The sequence below is a fragment of the Heterocephalus glaber genome, unplaced genomic scaffold (genome assembly GCF_053883595.1).
Source record: "Heterocephalus glaber isolate CG9 unplaced genomic scaffold, H.glaber_assembly_v1.0 deba00000594, whole genome shotgun sequence".
Classification (NCBI taxonomy): domain Eukaryota; kingdom Metazoa; phylum Chordata; class Mammalia; order Rodentia; family Bathyergidae; genus Heterocephalus; species Heterocephalus glaber.
In genome coordinates, this window is record NW_028258151.1 from 22,597,053 (window position 1) to 22,613,071 (window position 16,019).

General features: G+C 45.5%; 1 protein-coding gene across 15 annotated transcripts in view; it reads left to right on the plus strand.

Annotated features, from left to right (window-relative positions):
- Positions 1 to 6,750: 6,750 nt before the first annotated feature.
- Cd59 (CD59 molecule (CD59 blood group)) overlaps positions 6,751 to 16,019 on the plus strand; it is a 30,324-nt gene continuing 21,055 nt past the window's right edge. For 3 of the 15 annotated variants that reach the window (XM_087205569.1, XM_087205555.1, XM_087205562.1), the window contains exons 1-4: positions 6,794 to 6,973; positions 10,385 to 10,435; positions 12,079 to 12,194; positions 13,475 to 13,558. In XM_087205569.1, the coding sequence (XP_087061695.1) occupies positions 13,492 to 13,558 (67 nt within the window). In that variant the 5' untranslated portion in view covers positions 6,794 to 6,973; positions 10,385 to 10,435; positions 12,079 to 12,194; positions 13,475 to 13,491. Of the gene's footprint in view, positions 6,974 to 7,019; positions 7,056 to 7,600; positions 7,698 to 10,384; positions 10,436 to 12,078; positions 12,195 to 13,474; positions 13,559 to 16,019 lie in introns of those variants that run through there. The other 12 variants (XM_087205559.1, XM_087205566.1, XM_087205557.1 and 9 more) reach the window with 11 other exon arrangements.

The following is a 16,019-nucleotide window of genomic DNA, read 5'->3' on the forward strand; positions in this document are numbered from 1 at the left end:
TAGAGACTTCTGCTGCTTATTTCCATTCTTGTCTGTGTTCCTCTTTCCATCTGCTGTTAGTGTATGTAAACTTTTATCTCTATACCTTTGTTTTTTAACACATTGATTCCTCTAACCTCATTAATGTAATTAATAGTCATACCACCTGGACATCATGTTTTAGAATTTCCAACATCTTGGCCTTCCCAGTTTTTGGACTTCTTACTGAATCTTAACGTTTTCATTCCTTAGATTAAAAAATATATATTTATGACCAAAGACACAAGTAATGGAATATCTTATGTCATACGTGTGTATATTCAGATTGTTGTTATTGCATTATAATAAATTCTAAGTGACACATTTTTTTTCTCTGACATTAATTTATTTGTTCCTTCAACAAATATCTGAGTACTGTAGTAACAATACAATCAAAACCTGTGTCTTGGAATTTATGTTCTAATTGGAAGAGCCAAACTATGACAAATAACCACTATTATTATTATTATTATTATTATTTGAAGCAGTCACAAGTATGATGGAGAAAAATCAAAGTACAGGAGAAGAGCAGAGCCTGTTTGGTTCTGATATAAAGATGTGTTAGAAAAGGCTTCCGTGCCCTGCAAGCTAAGATGTAAAAGAGTTGGAGGGAGCCAGATAGATGCCTGGAAGGAGAGTGCTCAGTGGAAGCAGCAAGTACAGAGGTCCTAGCACAAGAGTTAGATCCTAACACAAGAGGTCCTAACATAAGACTGTGCTTGGTTTGAAACAGGAGGCTGGCATAGCTGGAGTGCAGCAAGTGAGGGGGAGAGGGGCTCGCTCATGTGTAAGAAGGCCAGCTACCATGAAGCCACCATGCTAGACCAAGCATGTAAAGTCACTGCATCGACTAAAGGAGTCGCACAGGAGCCCCAGCTATTTCCTTCTCCAGATATACAGATCACCCCAGCCCTGGTACCAGACGTGTGAATGAAGAGTCCCTTGAGGTGATGCCAGTTCAGCCACCTGAGTATGACATCATGAGACCTCAAGCCAGAACTGCCCCATCAAGTACTTCCCAAATACCCAACACACAAGAACCAGGAGAGATAATAAATGACTGTTGTTTGGGGTCCCTGAAACAATACAAATAATTCTTTTTAAGTAGAGCTACTGATGTTTGAACTCAAACATGTCTTTGTAACAGGAGTTTAGTAAAAGTCTTTCTGGCCTCTTGCTGACAGTACATAAAAATTACCAGTAGAGGTCCTACCTGACTAATATTTTCACCTCTTTTCTGGAAGCATGTAGGTTGATAAAAGAATTGTTATTTAATGTATTAGTATGATAAATTCAGCAAAACTTTATCTTGGATTTTTATGAGGAGTCTACTTGCTACCTTGAATGAACAACCACTGTATAAAAACTAAGTATAGGGCCGGGGATTTAGCTCAGTGCTTCTGCCTCCTGCCTCGAAAGCACAAGGTCCTGAGTTCGATCCCCAGTACCAAAAACAAAACAACAAAACCTAAGTACAGTCATAATGAACTATGTTTACCATTAGAAGCATACTGAGCATTATTGAACATGTGATACAGTGTACATCTGAGAACCTTGCACCAGCACCCGCAGTATGAAACTGCACTGTTGAAATCTATGAAAACTGATAGATGGCTTGTATGGTTGTTGGTATTCTAGATCAATGAAAATTTGCCCTAAATTACTATAAAAACCTGTTGGACATTCTTCTTATCAAAAGATTGTTTCCTCTTTCAAGGAGATGGGTCCTGATGAGTACGAAGAGATGGAAGAAGAAGAGGAGGAGGAAGAAGACGACGATGATGATTCAGTGGACATGGATGAATCAGATGAAGAAGAAGAGGAGGAGGGGTGGAGGAGAGTCTTCAATGTTCTCATTTGCAGATGCCCCTGCTCACGTCAGCTTTAGCCTGTCTTCTGCTGAGGGAAGCACTGGGATGACTCAGCCTGTTTAAGAGATTTCTTAATGTAAATAACTACACTGTGCTCAGCATATAGCAGGCAACTAGCATGGAATACTGTCTCTGGCTCTGAGCCCTGGGTGACACTACATTAGGAGGTGGAATTGTTTGGTTTGCTTTGTGGCTTGGAGGTAGAGAAAGAAACGAATCTTTTCTTCTTTGTTTTTTTGTTTTCCTCTCCCAGGAGTTAGTGCAGAAATCATTCTCTGGCTAAGGAAGAGATACTTCCTTGTTTTAAAATATTTACCACTTAAAAATACAGAAATGAGAAGAAAATTCTTTTGAATAAAGGCTTAAAAAGTAGCAGAAATACCTCCACGTGGATAGCCATACTATGTGCTGAATGATCTATGGAAAGACTTATAGTTGTAAATCATAGGCTAATCTATTTAGTGATTCCTAATATTTGCTACTCACAGGGAACTGACTAAACTTGAATGCAAATGGCTTATGCTCTCTTTGACAATCTAAACTTGAATTTACACACTATCATTTAGACCTTGAATTTAAAATCTTTTACATGGTGACTTTGAATAGAAGTTAAAATCCTCACACTAGGACCTTTATCACATTATTTAGTTGCATTATTTTTAAAAATTATTATTATTGAAATGTAGTGTATACAAGTATGCAATGTGGAGTTTATTAACAAAAGATTCTTCACAATGTCTCATGGAGTCTAAACTTGTAAATACTGCTTCTGTTTTGTTTCTCCTTTATACACTTGACTGTTTAACTTTGTGATAAGTGACATGAATCTTATGTTAGGCTTAAGGATGTTTACCAGAAACATAGATTTTTATTTTGTAATTCTGTAACTGAGAGTTTGGAATGAAATCCTTCAAGTGTCAAAACTTTAAAAACAAATTTGGGTTCTAATCCTGTGTTTTGTGTAGTCGGCTATTTGCCCTAAGTAAATGTTAAGAGGCTTTGGTTCTTCAGATGGTAAATGGGATTGGTACTCATTGTTGAGAAGCCAGAGCACAGTGGGCCCACCCATGACCCATGATCCTGTCCTGGCTTTGACTGTAGCCTCAGCTGTGCGCCACCTTCCGTTTCACCCAGAGCAGTTCTTTCATAGAGCAGCAGGCAGAGGGAGTGGTCTTCAGGTTAAGTGCCTGCCATGGGGGAAAATAAAGGCACACTTACCTACTGATGCATGTCAGAATGTTCTGAAAGAGTCATTTTCTTGTTTATTTTCATGTAACACAGTACAGCCATGCACTGCAGACTGATGTTGCAATCAACAACAGACCACGGATACCACAGTGGCCAGCAGCAGCCTTGTACATTGCATGTTACCACATGTCTTGAATGTATCATTTTCTCTTGTGCTTGATTTAGTCTCCTATTATTTTACCCATCACGGCGCATAAACATACAAAATCCAGTGCTAATATTGCCATTAAGAGGCTACATCAAGTGATTGACCTGGAAATGAAATTGAAAGTGGTGAAGGACCATGAAGCTGGCAGATCACTGATGGGTACTGCACACCAGTCATTTCCACCACAGCTACAATCTTAAGGAATAAAGTGACAGAAGCAGGAAATGGATCTGCTTCGTTGAATGCAGTGAGACCAGCAAAAATTCAAGAAAAACTCATTTCAGACATGGAGAAACTTCTAGTGACCCGAATTGAAGACCAGACACCGAAGTACATCTTCAGCATCCTGAAGATCATGACTAAAGCAAAGTGTTTATTTGCACTGTTGGAAGAAAAGGCTGGAAGAGACTAGGATGTTGAATTTACTGCTCACTATGGCTTTATAGGATTCGTGAATGATTCATAACAATGTGAAATTGAGCGTTGAGTCTGAGTGCAGATATAAAGCCAACTGAAGAACTTTGGGAAGAGAGAAGATTAGTGGAGGGAAATTATTGCCAAAGCAAATCCTTAATCCCACAGAGGTTTGTAGAAATATACTGCTGTTTGCACAGGGGTGAGATCACCTGACAGTGCAGTCACCTAATGGCATGTCTCAGAAAGTTTCCCCTCCACTAAGTCAGACATGGTTGCTTCATCAGGCTACCAAATCCTATTATGTCCTATTTTTCCCTGAGTCAACTGGCTTCTCCATTTAGGCTGCCATAATAAAACACCGTAGCCTGTGTAATAGCCAAACAGTAGAAATTAATCGCTCACAGTTCTGGAGAATGGAAAGTCCAAGATCAAGGCACCAGCAGATTCGGAGTCTGGTGTCTACACTGTTCCCTAAGATGGAGCCTTCTTGCTGTGCCCTCACATGGTGGAAGGGGCAAATGAGCTCTGCGGTCTCTCTTCTAAGTGCACTAATCCTATTCATGAGGGCCAACTCCTCAGGACCTGATAACCGCCTAAAAGTCCATCTCATACTCTTGCTTTGGGATTTGGATTCAACATTCAAGGTGTGATTGAGAAATACAGTGTGTATGTAAGTAAAACTTATTACGATAAAAGTGACATCGCCATTCCTCCCTCTCAGAAACTCCCCTCTCAGATTAAACACACACATTTCTTGCCACTTCCTGAAGCAGTTTTGGACTCTTTCATGAGTATCTAGTTGCCCTGTCATATCCGTCTTGATGTCCCGAATTCATTCAAAATGTTTCCATTTCATGGTCACTTTGACTTGAGGGAGGAGCCTGAAGTTGCACAGTGCCAGATCCAGTGAGTAAGTTGCATGAGGACACTAATGTTTTTATGAGTCTGTCTTTCTACTGTATGTGACTCGGCACTGTATTCCCTATACTTCTGATCACACTTCATAAAGACACTTAGGAAAGAGGACATTGATAACTGCTTAAGAAAATAGCAAGAATGATGGGACAGGTGTATTTGGAATGGGGGCCAGGGGAGGTTTTTTGATGAAAATCAATAGCAATGTGTCTTACTGAAAACTTTTAATGTAAACATTCACTCTTTTTCAACAACGCTTTGGGAGAAGCACACATTCAGACCCCAGTATCACCCAGTTATTTAAGAAACTAAACTTTAGAGTTAAACTAAACCAGAGACCTTGTTATTCTTTGCATCCTTTTTCTGGATGACTTCCTGTTTCTAAAGTACCCCAAATCACCCCTGAATCTCTATCTGATCCTTGCATCCTTAGAATGCTCGCTGCTTGTTCTATCAAAATTCATAGTATTGGGCCAGGGATTTAGCTCACTGGTTCCACAGCCTGCCTTGAAAGTGCAAGGTCCTGAGTTTGATTTCCGGTACTGAAAAAAAAATTCAATGTCATGGTTATGTTGAATGAATGATCACTGGTTCATAGCAAGGTCTTGTTGGTTAATAAGCCTCTGTGTTTAATTTCATGGCACAAATGCTTATTCATACAGAAATGGAATTTTAACAGCATTAACATTGCTCAAAGCAGACTAAACAGCCATTTCTGGTTCTCAGACCTCTTGAGAACTACCCATGCTTTACTTGTTCATCTAAAGCTCAGGGTAAGACAGATAAGTAAATTAAAGGTGGCTTAAATAGTGTTCTGGGGTTTTTTGAGACCAGGTCTTATTATGTAGTTGAGGCTGGCCTTGAACTCACTATGTATCCCAGCTGGCCTCAAACTCAGGATGATCCTCCTACCTCAGCCTCCCAGGAGCTAGGATTACAGGCATGCTGCACAACGCCTGGCTAGTTTAAATAGTTCAGGAGTGTTATGATTTACCTTTACATGTCCCGCCACAAGCCTCATGTGCTCAAAGGTAGGGTTTTTGGAAAGTGATTAGATCATGTAGGGGCTTACAGCTGACTTGCCATTAGGAGGGAGAGTCTGGTCAGAAGGGGGAGGGTCTATCTCCCTCCCTCCTCCCTTGATGTCACTCTGTGTCCTGTCTGTGATACCTGGAGCATCTCCTTTGCCCGGTGTCTCTGCCATGATCGTCCTGCCTTGGGGCCAGCCAGCTGTGGGCTGAAACTTTTACAAACCATCAAACAAAGGAAACCTTTCCTCCTTTGAATCGTGGCTGTCACGTATTGTGTCCCAGCAGCAGCGTTGAGGACTGTGACTAAGAGAAGGGGTTATTTTCTTGTGACAAGGCAGAGGTAACAAGGACTGACACCATGGCACAATGGTGTCATCAATGTTCCAGACGTGTTTCCATTGCCATCCTAGCACTAGACTTTCCTCTGAAAGGTCTCCCCTTGCAAACTGGCAGCTACAGCCACTGCACTCAAGGAAGTACGATGAGAAAAGGGCAAAGTCAAGTTCAGGGAAACCAGAGGTCATGTGGAAGATAAGGGGAGATGGCCCAGGGATGCAGGAATTAACACAGGCAGCACAGGGACCTGGTACAAAGGAACCGGAGTGACCCAGACAAACTACAGGCCTGAATTCGGCAGTAACAATGGGGCAGAGTGAAGTGGAGTCGAAATTGAGGTATCTAAAAGGTAAAGCAGGTACGACTGGAGTGGACCTGAGGGAAGGGAAGAAATCAAAATTGGTTTCCAGGTAGATTGTAGGAAAAGCGGTTGGAATGGAGATAGATGTGCAGAACATCTGCAGCCAGCTCAGGTTGGAGGTAAAGATGTGCAAACTGTCTGCAAAGGTATAAACCCCCAAGATGCGTAAAGCAGAGTGGATATGCTACAGCCTCTGGGAGAGCACAGAGAGTAACAATTCTCAGTCCAATCCTGAGAACAACAAATTGAGGAGCAGAGGCAAGGAGAGGAAAAGAGAGAGGGAAGGAAAGAAAGGAGAGAAAAGAGAGGGAAGAAGGAAGAAATAAAGAGAGGGAGAAAAAGGGCTTCAAAGCTTTGCTTTTCTGCCTCCACTTGTGCCCTATCTCAAGCTCAGAACAGCTTGTAAATGCAAAACAACTTGCTTCAAGACACTACCAGAGTTGTGGCTGGAAGTTACTTGGAGCCAGAGTCTCCGCCCAGGAATGGGCGCTGGCCTCTACCGCAGGGAGGCGAGGGGTTGACCCTGGGCGTGGCCGAGACCTGCGGGCTCCAGTCTGGTGAAGGGGACCGGAGAGCGCCAGGCCTAAGCAGAAGCAGGTCGGACTGGAGCAGAACCAGGCGCTCCCAGGTGAGGTCCAAGGCCCTCCGGAAACAGAGCTGGAGTGGGGGGTGGGCTGGGGCTGAAGGCGCAGGCGCCGCGGCCGGCGCAGGTATGGCGGGCTGGGGAATACGGGTCTGCAGTGTCTCCCAGGGAACGCCTAGCTTCTCCCCATCCTCGCTGGGAAACCTAGCCGGGTGTCTGCGATGGGGCAAGGGGTTCCTGGTCAGCCAAGCCCCAGGCTCCCAGCGCGCAGGGACGACGACGGGGTGGGGGTGGGCGGTGTTTACCACTAAGGGGGCAGGGAACGGGCCTCTCCTTAAAACGCCAGCATCCTGAGAACTCAGGCCTCTTCTCTTACCCCTGACCATCTAAACTCACCTGCAGCTCCTGCAGTTCAAAGAAAGAAATCACATTAGAAGGGAAGGAGTTAAGGCCATCCTCCGTGTGGTCTCAACCTTCCTTTCCCCAAGATCCATTTGTGGAATTGTACTAGCAGACATCTTTGTTCTCCTGCATGGGATTGGGCCACACTCTCCTTAGAGTCAGGGCCAATTGATTTCAATCTTTAGATAGTGCTTTTTATTGTCATTTCGTGGGGCACAGGTGCCCCTGTTGGTAATTGCAGCAAGCTGTTTAACCTCATTTTCTCATCAGTGAAATGCTAGGCCTTACTTCCTCGGGTGGTGGTAAGGACTACAGATCTGTCATCCAGGGAATGGCACAGCCTGGAACCTGGTACCAGGAACAACAGGTGATTTTTCAGGCCTCCCTGTCCTCCCTCTGTTATAGTTCTTCATTATAGGTAATTTACTCACAGTTCCTAGGAGGCACACAGACCTCAGAATGTCAGTGTTGGGAGGTGGTTGTTTACTGTGCTTGGGTAATTTATCATTGGAAGAAAAAGAGGGAGTTTTCTGTGACAAGCTGAACATACCAGTAACTTGGGACATAGGTTCTCAGTAGAAAATGGAAACTGCTCTAAGGAAAACACCCCATTATGCTTAGTGGTTTGGAAAGGAAACTTCAAAGGAGGCCTAGTGGTTCAGAAGATAAAAGTCCAGTAAGAAAGGCCCGGGTTTGAGGTCCAGGAACAGATCACAGAGAAGCCCTTGTAGGCAAAGGGCAGATATCTGAGCTCTCAAAGTTTCTGGGGTGGTTGTCTGTAGCAGCAGAACTCTGGGGGATTGGGAGGGGCTCTTCCATTGTGATGGTAATTTGCTCTTTGTCTCTCTCCTTGGGTCAGTAATTACTGTTTTGAGTGAGTGACTAATGTGTGGCTGTCTGGATAGGACTGTGTCCAAGGTCTGAAAGACTCAAGCTCCAGGTCCCTGACATTGCTGCCAAGGGGCTACACTATACCACTTGGGAATTACCAGGCCCTGATAGATAGAAGTAACATAGATCTTTTTACAACAATCCTCTTGCCTTGGGACAGGTAATTTCATCCCCTTGGGCCTCCATTCGCTTCCTATAAAATGAGAACAGTGGGTTTAATTTGTGAGGCTATATCTAGAGTTGAAGTTCATGAGCCCCAGGTCATTGGAGCAGAGATTGTATTTATGGTGAATCCTATGTAACTGTTGGTTTTAAAATCTCTTCTCAGAATGGCAGTGTTAGTGGTTAGTGCTGTACATGCCCCTCCCTGCAACACACACACACACACAAACACACACACACACAAACACACACACACACACACACACACACACACACACACACACGAGGGCTGGTGGGGTGAGGAGTAGAAAAGAAAAAAATCTTCTCTTTTCTGGCCTCCTCAGATGAATGTATTTTGGAGGCAGAATTCACAAGTTTCCCCACTGGGAAGTTAATGGATCCGACCTCAGACCTGGGTTTAAATGCTGTGTCACTGCATTCCAGTAATGTGGTTGCTATATTAGCTTTTTGTAGTTTTGAGTTGGTGTCTCCCTCTGTTGTCCTGGTGGGTCTGGATTCATGAGTTCAAGTGATCCTCCTGCCTCAGACTCCAAAGTTACTGGGACCACAGGCCCAGGCCACCAGGCCCAGCTTATGTTTTTCATTGCTCCAGAAACCAATCACAAGTTTAGCAGCTTAAAACAACACAAATTTACTGCTCTGTCATCCATCCAGAGTCTGACACGGTGGCACTGGGTGAACAATCCAGGTGGCAGGCTGAGGTCTCCGCGACAGGGTATGTCCATGTCCTTGCTCATCCAGGTTATTGGCAGAATGCAGTCCCGTGACTGGGAGACAGATCAGGTTTTCTTTGAGGGTGTTGGGTGAGGACTACTCTTAGCTTCTAGAGCCCACCTGTGTGCCTTGGCTCACAGGATCCTTCTTGTCTTTGAAGTCACCAATAGTGAGTTGAGTTCATCTCATTCTTCAGATTTTGCCCCTTTTTCTGATGTCACATCTTTCTGGCAGATTCTACTGCTTTCCTGTCCCCCTGTGAACAAGCTGGTGATCATGCTGGGTCTTTTGGATATTCAGGATAATCTCTCAAACCACAATCCCGTGTGGAGGTTGCTTGCCACATGAGGACGACTATATTCCGAGGTTCCTGAAGTTAGGATGTGGACATCACTGGGAGTAAGGGCCAACTAGCTAGATCCCTCTACCTCTTGCTTCTTATATTTGGAGGCAGAGATTACATTTCCTATCTAGTATTGTGAGGATTAGCTTGTACCTTAATATGTCAAGATCACCTACCATAGCAGTTGACTCATAATATTTGCTCACTAAATAGAAGTTAACTTGGCAACAAGGACTTGCCTAATGTCTTGCATTTATAAGCTAGTCCATTTAGCAGTGTAATCACAGGAGCCCTGAAGGGCAGAAGAAACTCATTATTTCATCAGCACTAGCTGGTCCTTTGACAGCCCAGCTGGGGAGACCCTTTCAACTCCATGCCTGGCCCTTGTGCTGAGTCAGTATAAGCCAGTTGTTCCCAGTGTGGTCCCCGGTCAGCAACAGGGCTAGGACCTGGGAACTGGCTGAAGTGCACTTTCTGGGGCCTGCATTAGACCTGGGAATTCCAGCCTCAGGAGGATAGGGTTGGGTGATGTGTTCCACAGCCTCCAGGTGACTCAGGTGCCCAGTGAAATGGAAAGCATTGTTGCAATTCCCCTTTCTTCCCCTCTCTTTGGCACTAGTTGGTGTCCACCCCAGTAGCTCTAAGATCCTTTCCTGTTCAGCAGTCAGTGTAGCCTGTTGCCTGGCACACACCTGCTCATGGTTGGTATCTGCTTAGAAGTTGCTATCTGAGGGATGGTGGCAGTGGAGTGGACAGTTAACCTTCTTAGGATTAAATCCACCCACCAGGGAATTCCTACACACTTTGTCATTAAATAATTGTTTCATATGTTAAATGCTTTCTGCTCAAGTTTCTCTGGATTGTATATACATATAGTATGTAATATATATATTTCTTTCTTTTTTTTTTTTTTTTGGTACCAGGGATTGAACTCGGGACCTTGTGCTTGTGAGGCAGGCACCAGAACCACTGAGGTAAACCCCTGGCCCGTATATTTCTTTATATTTGGGAGACTTGGAGTTTTTGGATGGATGATACCATGTTTTTGTTTTCCTATTTAAAACAGTGGAATATTGGTTCACACTATGATTTCTACCCAGGTATCAAAACATTTGCTTCCCAGAACGTTTTTAGCAATTTGATAAGAGATGTCATAAGTTGGTAAATCACCTTGCTGGTTTTTAGCTTCTCCTTGCATCCCAGGTGGCTGGGCATGAATAAATACTTGTCAGGTTGGTTTCACTATAAAATGAGAATCTTTAGTACTTCACCAGTCTTTTGCTCTTTCCTCTTGCTGTTTTCTGTAGTACCTCTGATCTGTGACCTCTGCTATCTGTTTGAACATTGCCAGCTGATGGGAGCTTTTTACACATCTTCGGGGTCTTGTTTTCCCTTTTGCACTGCATCCAGGATGTGGCAGGGCAGATAAGGGTTGGAAAATAGTCATTGGTTTAGGGCAGCAGTGGCGAACCCATGGCTCCTGTGGCATAGCGGGGCTATTTGTATCATTGAAAGCGTTAAAAGATTCGCCCTCACTCATTTAGGAAATCCCCAATCCCTCCCTTATTGATCTTCATTCTGCCTTTTGAAATTACATAACCTCTGGCTCCCTTGCTCAGCTGCCCTTCCCTTATTTGAAAACAGTAACTGTCTTTGGGACACCTTATCAAATAGAACAGCCCTGGTTCCTTCAACATTTTCCCCTTGCCTCTACAGCTGTTAATTATGCTATCCTGATAAGCCAGAAGCATTTCATACATGTGGCAACTTGGCTAAAAATATTATTTCCAGCCCAGATCTGAGCCTAGGAGAGAGTAAATTCTAGGATTCCCTCATCCTTCCAGACTGCTGGGATTACAGGCATCTACCACCATGCTCTGCGTGGACATCATTTTTTTTCTTTTTTGGTTCATTATAGAATATTTGGAGGAAGGGTGGCAACAGTTGAAGACTTAGGAATAAAAAAAGTTATAAATCTGTTTAGCATTAATACTGTCAACATCTCAGGGCAATTGTAAAATGGCTCTAGAACAATCAGCTGTCCCTTTTTCTGTACCCCTCCCCCAACACGTTGCTGTTGGAAGCTCATGTGTTACTAGTGGTTCACAAAGGCCCAGTCTGTTGATCTGAACAACCACACTGGTCACTTCCTTTCTGCACTCTCTTGGCCCTCCTGCAGCCTGTCATGGAGGCAGCTCTAGTGACTAACAGCCTCTTCTTGCCATGGGGATGCCTGTCACAGCAGCTGTTCTTTGTTTTTTTTTTTTTTTTGGTACCAGGGATTGAACTTGGGTCCTTGCGCTTGCAAGGCAAGCGACGGAACCACTGAGCTAAATCCCCGGCCCTAGCTGTTCTTAACTCTTAGAAAAGTGTCCAGTAGGCTGGGCATGGTGGTACAGGATTGTAGTCCTAGCATTCAGGAGGCTGAAGCAGAAGGATCCTTTTGAGTTTGAGGCCAGCCTGAGCTACATAGCGAGTTTAAGGCCAGTGTGAACTAACAGCAAGACCCTGTCTCAAAATAACCCCCTCCAAAAAAAAAAACTATCTGATGCTCCGTGCTTTACTGGTTCTTGTTGTAACCTCACATCAATACCCTCTTCTCCTTCCTTCCTTGCAGCAGTTTTTTGTGGGCCCCAGTCCTGTCTAACCCAAGTGTATAAATCATCTTCGCTACCCAGGAACCCATGAACATGGGGAACCCAGTGGGAAGCTGGCAGTGTGCTGAGTGAAGTGGTGAGTGTCACTTGTAAGGAAAAGCCAGGCCCTGTTTCTCCTTGATACCTTTCCCTAGCAGGACTCCATGTTTTTTCCTCTGGAAAATTCCAAAGGCCTGGATGGCCTGAATTGTCAGTTCCTGTGGGGCAAATGACCTGCAAAAGTGTGAGAGGTAATGCCCTGATAGCCTTAGGGACTTCTGCATTCCGGACCCAGTGGATGGCAGATGAGGACCATCTGTCCACAAGCCCTGAGTCTTACCCTGTGTGGCTCTGGAAGTAGCATGTGGAGCAGCCTGACTTTCAAGGTTGGGAGATTTTTTTTTCTTCAGACTAGGTCTTGCTGGCAGTTTAAGCTTGTTTTTAACTCACTGTGTAGCCTAGGGTGTGTTCAAACTTGTGCCAATCCTCGTTCCCCAGCCTCTCAGGTGGTGGGATTACAGGTGTGCACCACTGTGCCTGGCTGAGGGACTTCCTAGAACTGCTACCAAATCTTTGAACCTGGGGGGGATCCAAAACCTGCCTGTGCCTCGACCTGTTTATTGAGTGAAAGGAAGGTTCAAGGCATTTCAGCCTCCTTTTCTTACCTGCAGCCTATTGTTACACATCTAGTTCCTTGTGTAATGAGGACCACTCCTCAGATTGCCAGTACCTCTCCTTCCTTCCCCTGAATGTGTCCTTGTCACGTCTGGGTTGAGGAGCCAGAACTTGTCCACCTGTCACGCCTCAGCTTCCTGTTCTGGTGCTGAAAGCTTGCTGATCCCCTCAGAGGCAGCATTTGGTTCAATTCCCGCAGTGACCTGGCCTGCAGATGTGACCCCGTCTGCAGAAGTGACCCTCCAGCTCAGCCAGAAGCATGGCCTGGGCCGGCAGGGTGGGGGCTGAGGTTACCACATAGGTTGTTTTCTCACATACATTTTATTGGACTCAACAACCTTTGGGGAGATGGTGTTATTTCCACTGCAGGGCCATGAACACTGGGCTTGTGGGGACTGAGCTGATCTTGGTTTGAGGCTACTGTAGGTGGAACAGGTATTCCTGTGAACCTGAGGAGCTTTGGCTCCCCAGCAGCTGCCCCTCTCACAGGGTCGGGCAGTGTTTCTTCAGGAAGCCAAGGTCTCAGGAGGAGGAGGGTCCAGCGCTGTCATCCAGCACTGACAGTGCGCCTTGGCTATTGATTGGGCTGTTTGCTCCTTCCTTGTGTTTCTTAGGGTCCCCTTGGGCCTCCAGGTCTTGATTTCTGAGATAACCAGCAGTCATTTTTTGATCATGACAGCAGGTCTTGTCCCTTCCTTCCAGACTCTGTGGATATCACAATGAGAAGTCAGGGAGGTGTCACCCTGCTCAGGCTCCTGCTCGTCCTGGCTGCGCTGTGTTGCACAGGTGAGTGGCCCAGAGACCAGAACCATCCAGGCTGCCTGGCCATGAACTTGCTTTTCTTTGCCACCTGTCAAAAGCTGATGCCACTTATAGGGAATGGGTAAGGGGATGTTGCCAGAATCTCTACATGGGTTCTGGCCTCCTTTGAGCCACCACAGCATAAGGCAAATTAAAGAATAGACAGGAAATGAGACTCAGAATGACGAAGCTGGGTCTTGGGACCCTGCTGATGGCAGCAAAGACAAAGGCCCCCAAGCACATCCACCATATATTGAATACAGTCACGGGAAGGAATAGGGAGCAGGTTATGCTTTGAAGTCATCTAGGGAAATATACTGAACACCTGGCATGATGGCACCAGGCAGGGCTGTTAGGGAGTCGGCACAGCTTATCTTGCTTGGATAGAACAAACCAGTATGGGGACTGGGTGCAACTAGCACACAACCCATCGGGTCAGTGAGAAGCCATAATTCAGGTGAAAGGATTTTAATTGGGGACACACTCACCTCAGCTGCTTAAAACTCAGCAGAGCCTTGCTTCACAGACCAGGACCCAGGCCTCAGTAACAGCCATTAGCAAAGGAGCAATACTAGCCCAGCTCTACTACCAGACATGCCCATTTGAGTCACATAAGGGTTTGCTCTGACTCCTGATATAGAACAATATAGCTGAATTAAGGGAGGCAAGAACCATGTGCCACTCATAGCCCACTAGCACTGGACACCCACTGCCACAGTCTGCTACAGCCAGTGGCCCCAGTTTCTGCCCCAGTCCTTGCTCCAGACCTGGCTTTGGTTCTTTTGCTTCTAGTACTGCTGGTCCTCCAGGATTGTGTGACAACTTCCTTTTATGGCCTGGCTCTCAGCAGGTGCCTTCCTGAGTTACAGCTGTCCCCATTTTCAGGGCTGCTTTTTGCAGGGCTAGGGTGACAGGGAAGCTTTGGTTTCACCACTGTTGCTACAAGATATTTAGGCATTTTGGCAGATGCCACTCTTAGAATGCCGCCCAGGTCACTTTGGGGACTTCAGAGCTCAGTCCTTCTTCTGAGTGGCTTCTGGGCCACAGTGGTGGGGATCATAGTAATAGCTGTCGCCGTCTCAGCTAAAGCTTATAGCACTTCCATGGCAATCAGCAGTCTGAGCTTTTTACATGCATTTACTTATTCATCATGCCAACCCAATGGAATACTCTTTTTATTCCTCTTTTGCAAATAACAAGTTCGAGGCCCAAAGCAATAAAATAACTTCTGAGATAATACCCAGAAGGGAGCCTATGCCAGACTGTGAACCCTGCGTGGCCCCAGAGTTCCTGCCTTTCTTACTCCTACTCCAGGCCACCCCTCCCAGTGCCATCCCTTTCCTGGCCCAGCCCTTTCCTGCCACCCTTCCATGCTTCCTGGAGATGATGTCATGAATCTTTAGTTAATTCATCCTCAGTTTCTTGGGGTTTTTTTTTTTGTGGTACTGGGGATCAAATGCAGGACCTTGTGCTTGCAAGGCAGATGTGGTGCCACTGAGCTAAATCCTAGGATCATGCATCTTTAATTAAAATAGGAACAGTTATGCTACTTGCTCTACTACTTGCTACCTTTATAAGGATCAAACGTCATTTTCTGCCTGTGTCATGTTGGTACCATTAAACAGTTTTTCTTTCTTTTTGAGATGGAGGAAGAAAAAGAAGTAGCAATACAAGTTGAGCAATAAAAAAGAAAAATAAGGGCCGGGGATTTAGCTCAGTGGTTCTGCCGCCTGCCTCGAAAGCGCAAGGTCCTGAGTTCGATCCCCGGTACCAAAAAATAAAAACAATAAAGGCACCTCCAGTGTTGTGTTTCAGTAGCTCCCATATACCACTACTGTCATGTAGTCAGAACTCTGCCAAAGTCTATCTCATTTAAGCCTCTGGCCATCCCATGAAGGATTAGTGCATTGTGTCCAGGTGCTCAAGGACACACTTGCATCCTCTCTCTGTCTGGCAAAAAAGAGAAGTCACGACTTCCTCCTCACCCCTGCTCCCTTGTCCATGGGGAACCCGAGCAGGTGTGGGCGGTGATGTTATCCAGCCTGGTCTCCACACCCCACTCCTCTCTCAGTTCTTCCCCCCAGGGTGTTTCTTGTTCTCATGGCGGCAGCCACAGCCCACCTCCAGCAGTCTGCATCTGTCTGTGGGGCAAGCTGGGGTTTGGGGCCATCAGGTGCAGGTCTGGGGCACCCTTAAGCCCCCGCTCAGAGAAGTGGGCTCTGAAGCTCACAACACACATATGGACCTGCTCACACAACACACACACACACACGCGCACACACACATGAGAGACTGCCTTTGTTGCTGTCCAAAACACTGAGGAGCCCTCTGGGGAACCTTCAGGCCAACATGTTGTAGGCAGAAACATCCCATTGGCAGAAAATGACACTGGATCCTCACAGTGATGCAAATCAAATAGCATGACGAGTTCCCAACATTGCAGAGG